Source organism: Carassius carassius, chromosome 2 (assembly GCF_963082965.1).
Source record: "Carassius carassius chromosome 2, fCarCar2.1, whole genome shotgun sequence".
Lineage (NCBI taxonomy): Eukaryota > Metazoa > Chordata > Actinopteri > Cypriniformes > Cyprinidae > Carassius > Carassius carassius.
The window spans coordinates 51,100,272-51,117,342 of record NC_081756.1 but is presented as its reverse complement, the minus strand read 5'-3'; the positions used below and the strand labels follow the sequence as shown (position 1 = coordinate 51,117,342).

The 17,071-nt window shown below is 40.6% G+C and overlaps 1 protein-coding gene across 1 annotated transcript; it reads left to right on the top strand.

Annotated features, from left to right (window-relative positions):
- Window positions 1-9,878: 9,878 nt before the first annotated feature.
- On the top strand, window positions 9,879-12,468 carry cldnd1a (claudin domain containing 1a). Its single transcript, XM_059519754.1, has 4 exons — window positions 9,879-10,546; window positions 10,688-10,795; window positions 11,757-11,894; window positions 11,987-12,468. The coding sequence occupies exons 1-4, from the start codon at window positions 10,255-10,257 to the stop codon at window positions 12,205-12,207; spliced, it is 759 nt and encodes a 252-aa protein (XP_059375737.1). The 5' UTR covers window positions 9,879-10,254; the 3' UTR covers window positions 12,208-12,468.
- Window positions 12,469-17,071: the final 4,603 nt, after the last annotated feature.

The window sequence follows — 17,071 nt, the reverse complement described above, 5'->3', positions numbered from 1 at the left end:
TTCGCATTTATCCCTATAACCTAACCCTAACCCTAATCTAACCCTAACCCTAACCCTAACCTAACCCTAACCTAACTCTAACTCTAACTCTAACCTAACCCTAACCCTAACCCTAACCCTAACCCTAACCTAACCCTAACTCTAACCCTAACCCTAATCTAACCCTAACTCTAACCTAACCTAACCCTAACTCTAACCCTAACCCTAACCTAACCCTAACCCTAACCTAACCCTAACTCTCTAACCCTAACCCTAACCCTAACCCTAACCCTAACCTAACCCTAACCCTAACTAACCCTAACCCTAACCCTAACTCTAACTCTAACCTCTAACCCTAACTCTAACCCTAACCCTAACCTAACTCTAACCTAACCCTAACCCTAACCTAACCTAACCCTAACCCTAACCCTAACCTAACCTAACCCTAACCCTAACCTAACCTAACCCTAACCAGCTCTCTAGCAGATACGGATCACAAGATATGGGGGGTCGATCAATTCAAAGGTGATCAATCTTCGCATTTATCCCTATAACCTAACTCTAACTCTAACCCTAACTCTAACCCTAACCCTAACCATTGACTAAGTCCAAAATTCCCCAAAAACACTAAGTCCAACCCCCACAAAAACACTAAGTGCAACCATATGACTAAGTCCAAAATTCCCAAAAAAGACTAAGTCCAACCATATGACTAAGTCCAAAATTCCTAAAAAACACTAAGTCCAACCCCCACAAAAACACTAAGACCAACCATATGACTAAGTCCAAAATTCCCAAAAAACACTAAGTCCAACCCACCCAAAAACACTAAGTCCCACCCATACATTCGAAAATCAAGTAAGTGATCAACTCCATATCTCGGCACCTGGTGGCGCTAGACCGACGAAACCAAGTGCAATCGACTGGGGAGGGGCCAAGGAGTATGATAAACCACGTTTCAGCTCTCTAGCAGATACGGATCACAAGATATGGGGGGTCGATCAATTCAAAGGTGATCAATCTTCGCATTTATCCCTATAACCTAACCCTAACCCTAACCCTAACCTAACCCTAAACCCTAACCCTAACCCTAACCCTAACCTAACTAACCCTAACTCTAACCCTAACCCTAACCCTAACCCTAACCCCTGTGGCTATACCCGCCCTGTCCCTAAACTTACCCAACAGTAACCACGGTGACATCACGGCCCTTAACCTAACCACTCTAACCCTGGACTACTCGGGGGGTGCGTGTCTGTGAGCTTGGCCTGGCTTGGATCGGCGTTTAGTGGTCAGTGGACGAATGGACCGAGCACAACCAGGTTCAGACCTTAGGTTTGAACCTTGGACGTTTCATTCCCCTAACCCTTACCCATAAGTATTAATAATAACTATAAAAACCTTAATAAATAACACTTATTATTATTAAAAAAACAATACTCATTCATACGTTTAACTATCTGTGGTTCAACGATAAAAAGACCAAATATATGGGTGGTGCAGCGATGGGCCTAGGCCGTGGGGGCAGGTCTCGGCTGAGTCGGGAGAGCGGCCAGAAGGAGTATAGAAGGACTGCGCATTACCAGAGCTGGACTGTGCTTCAGCTCTTGGATTTTTTCTAATCCTAACCTGGACTGACTGACCCCTACCATACCTAAAACCTACCCATTCCCCCACTTATGGACACAACCCCACCATCCCTAACCCTACCCTTTCCAACCCCCGACATATAATTTTACCCCACCCATCCTAACCCTACCCATTCTACCCCTAATAAATTACATGGAGAATAACCCCACCGTCCCTAACCCTACCCTTTCCACCCCAAGACACATCATTTTACCCCACCCATCCTAACCCTACCCGTTCTACCCCTAATAAATTACATGGAGAAGTATTACCCATAAGTATTAATAATAACTATAAAAACCTTAATAAATAACACTTATTATTATTAAAAAAACAATACTCATTCATATGTTTAAAAATCTCACTATCTGTGGTTCAACGATAAAAAGACCAAATATATGGGTGGTGCAGCGATGGGCCTAGGCCGTGGGGGCAGGCCTCGGCTGAGTCGGGAGAGCGGCCAGAAGGAGTATTGAAGGACTGCGCATTACCAGAGCTGGACTGTGCTTCAGCTCTTGGATTTTTTCTATTCCTTACCCTAACCCTAAGGGTAGGGGTAGGTTAGGGTTAGGTTTAGGGTTAGGCTAGGGTTAGGGTTAGGTTAGGTAGGTTAGGGATACGGCTAGGTTAGGGTTAGGGTTAGGGTAGGGTTAGGGGTAGAGTTTGGGTTTTAGGTTTTAGGGTTACAATATAATCTTCAATAGTAATGCATTGAAGATTAGTAGAGTAATATTAGCATTAGCACACTAATAGAAGCAAACTAATATTAACAACAATTCATTTTGGCGACAGGATTCAGACAACAGGTTTTAAAGTAAGAGAAATACACTTAAATCCCCAGGGAAAATAGGCCTTTAAACTTAATTGGACCAGGAATTCGCATTTTTAATTTTCTGTCAAGAAAGCTAACTTTAAATTCCAATAACAGCTATTTATCAGTTAAAAATCCTGAAAAATCTATTGTTTTGGAAGATATATTTGGAGAAGTAAAATATGATAATAAGCTCAAAAATAATTTTGAGATTGAGGAAAATGTTTAAGAAAATGTCTTCAGTAGTGTACCTAAGGATCGTAGAGTGTTTCAGCCTTTTAACACTATACACCATTACGGATGGTCAACCCCATGCATGTGTCTTGTCAACAATTGCGAATCGAGCTTGACCAGATTCACAATTGCATGGTTAGGTTCTGTGATGAGTTTTAATATTAATATGAGCTTTTAACTTACACCAGTCATTAGTAAACAGGTTGATTAGATTCTAATGATAATAATTTATTTGTAGTGCATGTTAGAGCGATAAAAAAATATCATACAATAAACGAAAAAGGTCTGAAGTATTACAAAAATTGGCCTAAAACACTCCTAAAAGGTCAAAGTTCAAAACTGGAGGATCCGGCCTGTTTGTACATTTTCCTCTTGTACATTCCTGTGTTCCCTGTGTCTTAATATTTTAGGCTACAGTGTACTTTCATGCACATTTTTCTATTCTATATTTATTTCAATTGTATATTTTTTTCATATTTTATTCTTATATTTTTATATTTTTATTTTATTTCATTCTTTCATAGCTATATTTATGTATATTTTCATCTGTGTTGTATTCTTTAATAATTGCACTGTGCATGGAACGGACCTGACTCACATTTCACTGCTGGTTATATATGCTCTGTATAATTGTTTATGTTATGAATAAAAATCTTGAATCTTGAATAAATCATTAAAGGTTTTGGTAACACATTAAAATAATGTTTCATTTGTAAACAATACTAAATGCACTGGTAACAATTTATAATAACTTCACTCTATGAAACATTAGGTAAGCATTAAGAAATAGTCAGTTCATCCTTTATGAAGCTTTATCCCAACATGAATAGTTATTAGTAAGCAGTTTATAACTATGGCTATAAATGCCTTGCTCTTGGTTTATAAGCAGATTTATCACAAAGGAAATTAAAGGATTTTTCTAACAAAATAAAAATATATATAATAATAATAATAAACAACATAGAGGGATAGAGAATTTAGAAATATTTATTTCTAGATGCAATAAAGTGAAACTGTAACCCTAACTGTACACTTGGATTTTTTTATTAATTTATTTATTTAGGTTTATTTTTCTTTTTTCTTTTCTTATCAATTGTACAGATGTACAGTTTCATTATTTGCTTCTTGAAAAAAAATTATGTGTTTTGTATCTCTCTGTGTTGTGTTAAATTTTTCTGTTGGGAACGGGAAGATAAATGATCCTTTATATCTCCTTTATAAATGCTTTGCAAGGTATAATTAGTCCTTTAGATGAGCTTACAAAAATAGATGGATGGCAACAGAACTAGACCAATCGCGATTCCAGGAGGGCAACGTGCGCTAAGCTGCTGTCGAATCACAACACAGGAACCGCTGGCACAATCAGAACTCGTTACGTATTTCTGAAGGAGGGACTTCATAGAACAAGGAAGTCATCAGCCTGTTTTTATGACAGTGAAAACAGCGGTATACAGATAAGTAAATTGTGTGAAAAATACTGTTTTTTACATGCGAAACATGAACATGTTATATTGCACACTGTAAACACAAGCAAAGCTTCAAAAAAAAAAAAACACGAAAAACGGGACCTTCCTAATCTAGTCATCTACTAACCCTAGCATTTTGTGTGTGTTTTTGTGTGTGTTTGTGTGTGTGTATATAGAATTATTATTATTTAGGGAGTCAAAATAATGCTGTATATATGCGCAAAAAAAAGAAAGAATTGCAAAAGAAAATAAAGTATTGGGGGAAAAAATGAAGTGTTGCAAGCAAAACATAAATGAAACAGCGCAAAGCAATGATTTTGCAATACATATTTTCCATGGACATATCTATTAATTTATTTGCAACGCTGCTTTTATTTTGCATGTGAGTTTAGTTTGAGCTTGTGATGCCATTTTCCTTTTGAGCTTCATTTTTCTGCATGTCTCGCTTTGTGGCACTGTTTTGACGTAGGGGTTGAGTCAAGGGATACATGTACAACATGCCTCCCTGGAAGTGATGTCATTGTCCCAAGACGCAGCTCACTGATCCAGGTACTGTCATAATGAGCAGAGGCTTTCGAGTGGATCGTTTCTTTTTATTCAATAGCATTAAAACATGCATGTTTTACAGTGATTGTTTAAAAGCTCTAATTTTGTGTAAGGACGCCAGTGCACAGAAGCGTTCTTTGTTTATTTGTTTTTGGATATATCGTTGGAGCCGATACAGGATGGCTGCCTCCGTGACGTGCTCTGCAGTTGTTTTTGTGCTTTTGTTAGTTTGTCCTTTCTTTAGTTATATTCCTGCAATCAGTTTCACCAGGGACGAATTGCTGGACATTCGGCAACACACATCTCCTGATATATCACCGGTTTTAGACTATTCTGATGTTTGCTGGACATTCTTGACGGGAAGCGGCTGCGCTGATCACATGCTTCAAGAGGACGTGCAGACGGGGAAAAAGAGCTGGCGCGTTCGTGAGACTCAGAAAACGCGGATTTCGAATGCCGTTGCCCAGCATCCATCTGGCAAATCTCCGATCTCTACCCAACAAAACGGACGAACTGCTTCTGCTCTCTCGGACAAATAAGGATTTCTCAAACTCTGCTGCTCTGTGTTTCACGGAAACTTGGCTGAATGCCGCCATACCAGACAGCGCGCTCCATCTGCCGGACTTTCAGCAATTCAGAGTGGACCGCGAAGCAGAATCAACGGGGAAATCGCGCGGCGGCAGGCATGCTTTAACATAAATGAACGGTGGTGTACAGATGTAACTGTGTTAAAGAAGATGTGCTGCTCAAATCTCGAAACACTCTTCATTAACTGCAAGCCGTTCTATTCGCCGCGGGAGTTTTACTCGTTCATTCTGGTGAGTGTTTACATCCCTCCGCAAGCGCACGTGAGCTCAGCTTTACAGAAACTCGCTGATCAGATCACAGAGACAGAACAACAACACCCGGACTCCATTTTAATCATTCTTGGGGACTTGAATAAAGCCAATCTCTCCCATGAACTGCCAAACTACAGACAGCATGTTACATGTCCCATCAGAGACAGTAATATATTGAATCACTGTTACACCACAATAAAGGATGCATATCACTCTGTTCCACGAGCAGCTTTGGGATGTTCTGATCACCTTCTGGTTCATCTTATACCAACCTACAGGCAGAAACTTAAATCAGCTAAACCTGTATTAAGGACTGTAAAAAGATTGACTAATGAAGCAGAGCAGGATTTACAATCTTGTTTTGACCTCACTGATTGGAGTGTTTTTGAAGCTGCTGCCACCAATCTGGATGAACTCACAGAGACCGTAACATCATATATCAGTTTCTGTGAGGATATATGCATTCCTACCAGGACTCAACTAAATTACAACAATGACAAACCGTGGTTCACTGCAAAACTCAGACAGCTCCGTCAGGCCAAAGAAGATGCTTACAGGAAGGGGGACAATGTCTTGTATAAACAGGCTAAATGCACACTGGAAAAGGAGATCAAAGTGGCAAAGAGGAATTATTCTGGAAAAATAAGGACTCAGTTTACTTCGAACGACTCCGCATCAGTGTGGAAAAGTTTAAAGAAGATCACCAATTACAAGACACCACCCCCTAGCACTGTGGAGAATCAACGACTGGCAGACGATCTGAACGAGTTTTACTGCAGGTTTGAAAGAACACCCATCACCTGCCCTGTACACCTTTCCACACAACCATTCACACCATTAACAACTCCTGCAACCCGCCCTGATCCTCTCTCCAATCAAGCGCTCTCAGCATTCACACCTCCTGCATCCCCCCTCTCCCCCACACCTGCAATTCAGATCAGTGAGGATTCGGTGCGCCAGGTCTCCTGGAAGCAGAAAAGGAAAAAAGCACCAGGCCCAGATTGTGTTACACCAGCCTGTCTGAAATCCTGTGCTGACCAGCTGGCCCCCATCTTCACACAGATCTTCAACAGATTGCTGAAGCTGTGCGAAGTCCCTTCATGCTTCAAACGCTCCACCATCATCCCCATCCCAAAGAAATACAAAATTACAGGATTAAATGACTACAGCCCTTAGGCTCTAACGTCTGTGGTCATGATGTCATTTGAAAAACTGGTGCTAGCTCACCTGAAGGACATCACTGGACCCTTGCTGGATCCTCTTCAGTTTGCCTACAGAGCAAACAGGTCTGTGGACGATGCAGTAAACATTGGACTGCATTATGTTCTGCAACACCTAGATAGGACTTATGTAAGGATCCTGTTTGTGGACTTCAGTTCGGCCATTAACACGATCATCCCAAACCTCCTCCTGCCCAAACTAACTCAGCTCTCAGTGCCCACCTCCGTCTGTCAGTGGATCAACAGCTTCCTGACAGACAGGCAGCAGCTAGTGAGGCTGGGAAAATACACATCCAGCACCTGTACAATCAGCACCGGAGCTCCCCAGGGCTGTGTTCTCTCCCCACTGCTCTTCTCCCTGTACACTAACGATTGCACATCTAAGGACCCTTCTGTCAAGCTCCTGAAGTTTGCAGATGACACCACACTCATTGGCCTCATTCAGGACGGTTGACGAGTCTGCTTACAGACAGGAGGTTAAAGAGCTGGCTGTCTGGTGCACTCTCAACAACCTGGAGCTTAACACGCTCAAAACAGTGGAGATGATCGTGGACTTCAGGAGAAACCCCCCTGCAATTCCCCCACTCACCATCATGAACAGCACTGTGACTGCAGTGGAGACATTCAGGTTCCTGGGCACCAGTACCTCTCAGGACCTGAAGTGGGACATTCACATTGACTCCATTGTGAAAAAGGCCCAGCAGAGGTTGTACTTCCTTCGCCAGCTGAGGAAGTTTAACCTGCCACAGGATCTGCTGAAACAGTTCTACTCCACCATCTTTGAATCCATCCTCTGCACTTCAGTAACTGTCTGGTTCAGCTCAGCTTCTAAATCTGACCTCAGAAGACTACAGAGGGTAGTCCGGACTGCTGAGCGAATCATCGGTACAACCCTCCCTTCTATTCAAGAACTGTACTTATCCAGAGTGAGCAAAAGGGCTGTTAAAATCACTCTGGACCCCTCACATCCAGCACACTCCCTCTTTGAACTGTTGCCATCTGGTCGACGCTACAGAGCACTGAGCACCAGAACGACCAGACACAGGAACAGTTTCTTCCCTCAGGCAATCCATCTAATGAACAGCTGATAATAACTGTGGAACACGCAACACTATTTATATTTATATATACATACACTTATTTATCTAAAACACATACTTAGCGTACACTTACATTTTTTGCACATAATATACATGTACATACATAATGCTCGTTGTAATATACCTGCCATACATTGTCAATTTGTATATTTTCGTTCCTTACCTACCTATTTGTATTTTTTTTTTACATTTTTTATTCCATTTTGTGTTTTTTTTGTTCTGTCACTGTCATTATGTTGCACTACGGAGCTTCTGTCACGAAAACAAATTCCTCGTATGTGTGAACATACCCTGCAATAAAGCTCATTCTGATTCTGATCTGATTTACATTAGTTCATAGTTACTGCTAGTTTTAATGTGAAATAATGCAATTCACTTCATAAACTATCTTACATCATTAAAGAGGTCAATGACTTAAGTTTCATTTCGATCTCGACTTCGTTTTTCTTTTACATAACTCCTGGCATAAATTAATATATGACTGTCATTGTAAGATAAAAAAAAATGAAGTTCGAGTCTTTTTGGTTTCGTTTTGTCGTGGCCACAAGTTTAATGCATAAACAAACCAGCATGACCAGAGCAACCTGAGATTATCAGAGATTGATAAAATATTTTTATCCATCCCACAGTCCGTTGATTGTGTCTTTAATGTATTTATGTGCATATAAGGCGATTATTATTTTTATCATTATATATAATATATTATATCCAAGTGGATGCTGCAAACTGCTGGTGGTTGACGAGAGACCCACATGATTGCACAGCGAGTTGGGTGTACAACAATACATTATAAAGCGCTATATAAATGCATCATTAATTTATTCATATAGGCTAACCGTATATAATAATTGTGTGATGAGTGGGGCGGAGCCGAGAGCCGTGGGAACGGAGCGAGGCCGGTGGAGTGATTTGGAAATGAGCGACACCTGCTCCAGGAGATCGGTGAGTGGAGCAGGTGTCGCTCATTTCCAAATCACTCCACCGGCCTCGCTCCATTTATTATTATAGGGTTAGGATATTAATAGAGTTATTGTTAAATTCATCCTCTAAAGTGCACTTCCAGTAAAAATTATTTATTGGCATGTCGGGCTTTTACAGTATAGGCTATTATTTACAAAACTCTTCAGGGATGTGTTTCTCATAAGCATCATTAAAACTAGCAGTAACTCTGAACTAATGTGAACAAAGAACGCTTCTGTGCGCTGGCATCCTCCCACAGGTTAAGAAATTTTAAACAAACACTGTTAATACATATGCAGTTAACCAAATGAAACAATACACATTTTAATGCTATAAAAGTGTGCACATCGAGAGAAATAAACATCAGATGTTAATGGTAACAACTTCTTTAACTTGAGCAAACACTGCTAATACACATATACATTTGTTAATAAAGTAAATAAAACAAAAACATGAATGTTTTAATGCTATTGAATAAAAAGAAACGATCCACTCGCAAGCCTCTGCTCATCATGCGTTTCGGACCGATGACGTCACTTCCAGGGAGGCATGTTGTACACGCCCCCGTCCCTTGACTCTACCTCCACGTCAAAACATTGCCACAAAGCGAGAGGAGCAGAAAAAAGAAGCGCAAAGGAAAAACACTATTGTAAGCTCAAACTAAACTGACACGCCATATAAAATAAGCGTTGCAAATAAATTAATAGATATGGCCAATGAAAATATGTATTGCAAAATCATTGCTTTTGTGCTGTTTCATTTATGTTTTGCAATTCTTTATTTTTGTTTGCAAGACTTCATTTTTTTTCTCCCAATACATTATTTTATTTTGCAACTCTTTATTTTTGTTTGCAAAAAGCAAAGTTATTTTCCTCAATACTTTAATTTTCGTTTGCAAAACTTTATTTTCTTTTGCAAAACTAAATTTTTTTGCGTATAAGTACGGCATTATTTTGACTCCATAATTATTACCTCAACGGCTAGTTTTTACAGTAAACTACATTACCCATGAACCCTTGCTGGCAGCTCTAAATCTGCTCACAGCTTCTAATCTCGTCGATTAAACCTAGCATTGCGTGTGTTTGTGTGTGTGTGTGTGTGTGTGTGTGCGTGTAGCCTATATATCATTATTATTATTGCCTCAACGGCTAGTTTTTGTAGTAAACTACATTAACCATGAACCCTTGCTGCCGGCTCTAAATGTTACTGGAAAAGGAATGGATTTATCAACATCTCTTCTGCTCTGCTCTTAAACTTCACATTTATGTTCACCTTTAGCATACGAACACATTAACACCGATTACCACGTAAATATTGAAATTAAGACTGTGGACTGTGAGCGATTCTTCATTGAGTTTTATTCTCAGGCTGACAGATGGCATGAAACAGATGGGCGGAAAATAGGACAAGCAAATACAACGAGACGAAGGCGTCTGTGCTTATCGAGAGACGCATAAGTACCGGGGAATAATGGTGGATAACCGGCACGCCACAGCTCTGGTCATCGCCGGGGTTTTAAGCGTCCTGGCGTCCGTTTATCTGTCGGTGTCGGTCGGCTCGCCGCACTGGTACCGGTACACGAGCCCGCCGGTGCGCGCGGAGCCCAACGCCTCGGAGCTGCGCGCGCTGCAGGACGAGTTCCTGGAAGGAGAGTTTGACGAGAAGACCGTGAGCGACGCGCTGTTCCGCATGAACGGAACGCTCGGACTGTGGTGGCGATGCATCCAGACGCCCATTGACGCGCACTGGTACAGAGAGCCCGGTAAATGCGTTTATCTACACGATCAGCACGAGTTCGCTGTTTATCGGAATGATTATTTTGATCGCAGTCTCATTATTTTATTCCAGTTCTCGATAAGAGAGAGTTCTAGTGCATTCATATTGAGTTGTTTGTGTTTTTCAGATCCAAAGATGGTGATGGAGTGTGTGAGTTTTACTCTCTCGCAGCAGTTCACTCCGAAATACAAAGAGCCCGGAAATCACAACAGTGGAGAAGATCTGATACGATCCTGTGAGCGCGCGCACACACACACACACACACACACACACACACACACACAGTGACACACTCTGACTATTGCCATTACAGTCGGTAATAATGACAGGCAGCAGGAAAAACTAATATGGTAAAACAGAGATGCTCATGAAATAAACAGTGCTTTTTGCTTAAGATGCTCCACATAAGAACTAATACAATTTAATTAGTTCAATTAAAGTGAATGCATTGTCTCGATTTATATTTTTGGACATTTTATTTTCTGATTGCTTCTAAACTGCTGCATTTCCTTTATTCAGTTCAGTTTTATTTGTACTGTACTTTTTTACAATACATGTTATTTCAAAACTTCACAGAAATCGAGTTAATCATACAAATGTTTATGATATCTTAATATCTTCATACCTGTTAGTTGCTTCCGCAGATTAGAGCTAAACATTTTGTAGAGATATGAGCTGATGAGGTTTATTTATCACTTTATGTGAGTGTTGTTTTTCTGCAAGTGTGACGCATGGAAAAAAAATGCTGCTAAGATATTAATGTTTTACATGATAATTTGAAACAATTAATTTGAAATATAATACTTCAAGGAAAGAACTTAAGACACACAAACACCTTGTGTGCGTATGAACTCTGCTCAAAATAAGAGTGCCTCCTCTGAAAGCCAAATGAAAGAACTTATGCAAATATCAATGATATCGGCTGCCCACCAGTGCTTTTATAGTCATTTTTGGCTTCAGTGGCAGCTCATGCAGTAACAGTTTGGAGTCTGAACTATTTACTTCATAAATCACATTTACACAAAACCTCCCTCATCCTGGCTCTCTCTTTCCCTGACACACACACACACACACAAAGACACTCGTATAGTTAGGGTTAGGAATATAAGATATGAATCTGTTTTTCTTTGTGTAATTTATATGTAATTCATCCTTCGGTTGCTCCTAAGACAGAGTCAAATGTTTAAACTCTGCAGATCTGTGGCGCTGTCAGCTCCTGCTTCCGCTGGTCTCTCTGGGTTTGGTGGTTCTTGGTGGTTTGCTGGGGTTCTGTGCATGTCTGTGTGGCAGTCTGAGCCCGGTGCTCTTCATCGGGCTTCTACATCTGCTCGCAGGTCAGAGATGCTCGTCAGTTCATCTTCATGCTGCATGTATATCATCACTGAGGAGGTTCTGTGCTGAATTAGAGATCTTTTCTTTCTTTCAGGCCTATGTTCTCTGGCGACGGTTTGCTGTTTTCTGGCGGGGATGGACCTTCTGCACCGTGTGTCTGTGTTGCCGGATCATGTGGACGGCACGCTGGGCTGGTCTCTGTATCTAGCGCTCATCGCGTCTCCGCTGCACATGATGGCCGCGGCGCTGTTGGTGTGGGCGGCTCGCAGCCACAGTCAGAGCTACTACCGCATGACTGTGTACAGAGTCGCTTGAACTATCAGAGCCACCCAAATAGAAAAAGTGAACAGTGACACTAAATCTGTTGTACATAAATACATAAATTTGGTCTGTGTGTTAAAAAAGCAACAACTGCTAGTCAGAAAAACTGTCTTGTTTTGAGAATGTCAGATGCATTTTTAACTTTTTTTTTTGCATGTTTTTGGATAGATTTTTCTGATGGCGAATAATCAACTGGGGATGTCATGACAGATTTTTTTATTTAATAAATAGCATTTGGATAAATTTGTAAAAAAATTATTTAGACAGTTTTAGTAAATGAAGATCTTAACATTATCCTCAAGCTGGCAAGTAATTGTTTTTCACGGGCCTGTTGCAGGTGTAGGGTGACTGTCGCTGATGTTTTTATGCATAACTAGTTGTGTGTAACTGATAAATAAATAGGAACAGAATCTTATCTAAACTCCAGCAACAGCACTCAAACCCAAGAACTGAAGAGTGATCGTTTTATAGTTTAATACTGAAAAACTTTCACTCAGCATTTGTGGCGCATGCAGTCTGTGATTACAGATTTACACTGTATTAGAAATGTCAAACAGCTTGACTTCTTGTGATTTAGTTTTAGTGAAGTAGCACAAACAGCCAGTAGTCTTAGTGTGCTGCTTTTAAATGTATTAATGTTATTTATTACTAGAATTCATATTTATATATTTATTTCTGTACAGTACATTTATCTTTAGTAATTGCTGGGAAGCTACATGTGTGAGGATGTGTCTGTGCTTGTTGATGTTGATTCTGGTTCATTAATGACACTAGAAATGAAAGGTCACTTGGGGTGCACTGCATTATGGGATACAATATCTCAGGCAGTGCTCAATTGTGTAACTGCACATGTTGGTCAGTGTAGCTGGTGATCTGGGTTTCCATGCTTATAAACACATCATCTGTACACTATTTACATTGTGGACAAATATGTTTTTTTCTTCAGAATATCTGATAGTTGGCTGTTTTCTAGACATGCGGTGTTCCCTGGCATCAGTAATAAACTCGTCATGAGCTCATGTTCATGCTTGTGTTTCTTCATCTCTGTGTCTCTGAGCAGACAGAAGGAATCTTAATTAAGATAATTAATTAAGACTATATCTAATCAGAGGTCATGACAATTACTATAGAATCAAGTTGACCAACTCAACCTCCTCTAATGTAACTTTATATAATCATGCCGTGTTTTCTCATGTACACTTAATTAGAATAAAATTGTATTAATAGTGATTAATAGTAGTAATTTATAGTGTAGCTTTGCTCTGAATGTAACACTCATGGTCTCCAGAGCCTCTGTCAGTCCTGCTGTTGCTTTCAGTGAATGATAATTTTTTTTTTCTATATGGTATTCATAGTGGAAACCATTATAATTTCTGAGATGTTCCTATATTTTGTTGTTTTGTTTTTTCGTTTTTCCTTAGCAGGGATTGTTTGGGAGTTTTGAGACTGAATCTAATGGAAATAAGTGTCATTCTGATGTTGTCCAGCAGGTGGCAGACGGACATGTTTATCACAGTCTGTTATTGTTTTTATTGAAAACATGCCAGTTTTATGATTAAAGTATTTCTTCTGCTTCACTGCTTCTGTCCTCTCTAATTTCCATCATGTGAAGCTTGAGAAATAATGAAGGCCTGAATTAGGATTTGACTGACCAAAGACTGTCTCTCTACTGCATCTGCTTCATTTACAGTTTTCCTTGATTGCTTAAACACTATAACCAGGCTTTTGAACTAAAATTTAAAAACCATAACGCCATTTATCAAATAGCACACCCAATTCCCTAAACTATTAACACTATTCCCCTGTTTTGACACATGAATCAGTCTACGTCCATTATCGGCGCTTACCCCGATCCAATCTTTTTTTTTTTTTACTCATCTCAAGAAATATCCGCATCCACACAAAACCACAAAACGATGTAGTATACATTACAGACCAGCATGTGGCGCTGTAATTCTGCCACAGAGATACACTAAAATGGAGAAGAAAATGTGAACTGTGTGCATAAACCTTGCGCGTGGTAAACAAATGAACATGGAACAATACATTTATTAATCTGTGTTAATGTTAGTTAATAAAAAGACAGTCGTTCAGTGTGTGTTCATGTTTTTGTTGCTGATACGTGACATAGAAGTGTCTGAATAGGGCTAGACGTGGGCTGATGACGCTGGAAAGACAGCATTTTCAGATTTATCTGATCTGGGACCCGGTTTAAAAAAATATCAGTTTCACCTTCGGGTGGACTTAGCCTTAGAAAGCACTAGCATTCAATATTGTTCACTCAAGTCAGCATAGCTTGAACTAAATTAGCAAACAATTACCCAAGAGAAGACACTAAGAATGGAAATTCTACAAGCTTGTCGAGTATCAGAATATTGCTAAAGAACAGATTTCAGATTTGTGCTTATAAGACTTTCATACATTGCATACATACAGAGAATCGAAATTGCGTTACTCTCAGACCCCCGGTGCATACAGATAACATTAACAGTAGAGCCTAAAGATCTAGATCAAATATAAAATGCAGATACAACTATACAATAAGGGGATGTCAAAAAAAGAAATATAATAAAATTTAAAAATAAAGTTAAATAAAGCAGCACAAGGCAAATGGCAGATAGAGTGCAAATCAATGAAGTGAACAACAGTGCAGATAAATTTTTTTAATGCAAAAAAAGCTTATTAAGTCTGATTAAAGTGAAAAATGGCTTCTTTTTTTTTAACTGACTGAGGAGGTAGTAGAATGACAACAGTTCCATGCTGAATGAGGTAGTGTGCAGACCAATCATGCACAAAGTGACTGGTGCATGTCATCGTATATTAGTGGGGGGTGGAAGGACCTGGGGATGTGGGATCTGGGGGGGGGGGGGGGGGCAGAGTTCATAGTTCAGTGGTGCCTGGGGCAGAAGAGGGGAGGGGGGACAAGTTTGGGAGGGAATTCAGCTTCCTGACTGCCTGGTGGATGAAGCTGTCCTTCAGTCTGCTGGTCCTCCCTGATGGCAGCAGGCTGAAGAAGCTGTGTGACAGGTGGGTGGGATCACCTGTGACTCAGATGGCTTTGCGAGTGAGATGGGTTCCGTAAATGTGCTGGAGGGAGGGGAGAGAGAGACACCAATGATCTTCTCAGCTGCTCTCACTATGCGTTGCAGTCTTTTGGCAGGACGCGTTGCAGGCGCCTTACAACACAGTGATGCAGCTCGACAGGATGCTCTCGATGGTGCCTCTGTAGAAGGTGTACATGATGTGGAGTGGGGCTCTGGCTCTCCTCAGTTTGCAGAGGAAGTAGAGACGCTGTTGTGATTTCTTGGCCAGTGCTGCTGTGTTTTCAGTCCAGGAGAGGTCCTCTGTGATGTGCACACCCAGGAACTTGGAGCTTCTCACTCTCTCTACAGTCGCACCATTGATGGTCAGAGGAACGTGCTGAGTGTGCGCTCTCCTGAAGTCAACAACAATCTCCTTTGTCTTCTCCACGTTCAGAGAGAGATTGTTGTCACTGCACCACTCGGCCAGGCCGCTCACCTCGCTCCTGTAGTTTGTCTCATCTTTGTTGCCAATGAGACCCACCACAGTCGTGTCATCCGCAAACTTAATGAAGAGGTTCGAGTTGTGTGACGGTGTGCAGACATGGGTCAGCAGAGTGAAGAGGAGGGGGCTCAGCACACATCCTTGGGGGGCCCCAGTATTCAGTGTGATGGTGCTGGATGTGTTGCTGCCGACCCGTACTGCCTGAGGTCTTCCAGTCAGAAAGTCCAACAACCAGTTGCACAGCGAAGTGTTGAGCCCCAGCTGAATCAGTTTGTAAATGAGCTGTTGAGGGATGATTGTGTTGAATGCTGAACTGAAATCTATGAACTGTATTCTGACATATGAGTCCTTTTTGTCCAGATGTGTGAGTCCTAGTCCAGATGTGTGAGTGCTCCATAAAACACTGATTAAAATTCGACCCAAACTTAGAATAATAGGACAGAGACAGCGTTAGAGCTTAATATTATTAAGAGACATTGATAAGAATCCTAGAATATCAAAATCAACTGCAGGCGGCAGATCCTTTTCTGGAACCGGGAACACCGAAACACCGGAAACAGGAACACTTCCCATTACACCTGATATACTTGCTACATCATTACAAGAATGGCATCTACTCTAATATTAGTCTGTTTCTCTCTTATTCCGAGGTCACCGTAGCCACCAGATCCAGTCTGTATCCAGATCAGAGGGTCACTGCAGTCACCCGGATCCAGTACGTATCCAGACCAGATGGCCCTGAACATGATTCAATTCAATTCAATTCAAGGTTATTTGTATATTGCTTTTTACAATACAAATTGTTACAAAGCAACTTTACAGAAAATTACGTTTCTACAATATTTAGTAGTAGCTTATAAGTGGTGACTGTAATTTTTGTGCACGTATGACAGGATTTGTCAGAAAAATTAATACAAGACGTAGTCAGCCAGACAATGAACATTATTAACAGCAATTATTATATGATGCAGTCACACTTGTAGCAATATTTATTAGTTCTGTTTGTTGTTTCAGGGTTAGCATCATCTGGGGTCCTCTGAGGGTCAGCATCATCTCTTCTCAGGTGTTCTGGATCCAGACTGGAGCTTGTGTAAATCCTAGTTACCACAGGATGTAAATCCCGTTGCAAAACATAGAAACAAATAGAGACATAATTAGCTTAGCTGCTGTTCCAACAGAGTAAAATTATTTAGTTTAACCCTACAGAATAAGAATGCGCATTTGATCAGATGCAACTACACTCACAATTTAAGAGATACATTATTTAAATGCTTGGCAAAAGAGATGTGTTTTTAATCTAGATTTAAACAGAGAGAGTGTGTCTGAACCCCGA

What these genes read in the sequence shown, in the direction of transcription:
- cldnd1a (XM_059519754.1), top strand. Translation starts at nt 10,255, where the DNA reads ATGGTGGATAACCGGCACGCCACAGCTCTGGTCATCGCCGGGGTTTTA. An exon ending in GCACTGGTACAGAGAGCCCG is followed by an intron (nt 10,547 to 10,687) that starts GTAAATGCGTTT and finishes TGTGTTTTTCAG; the next exon opens with ATCCAAAGATGGTGATGGAG. An exon ending in GCTTCTACATCTGCTCGCAG is followed by an intron (nt 11,895 to 11,986) that starts GTCAGAGATGCT and finishes TCTTTCTTTCAG; the next exon opens with GCCTATGTTCTCTGGCGACG.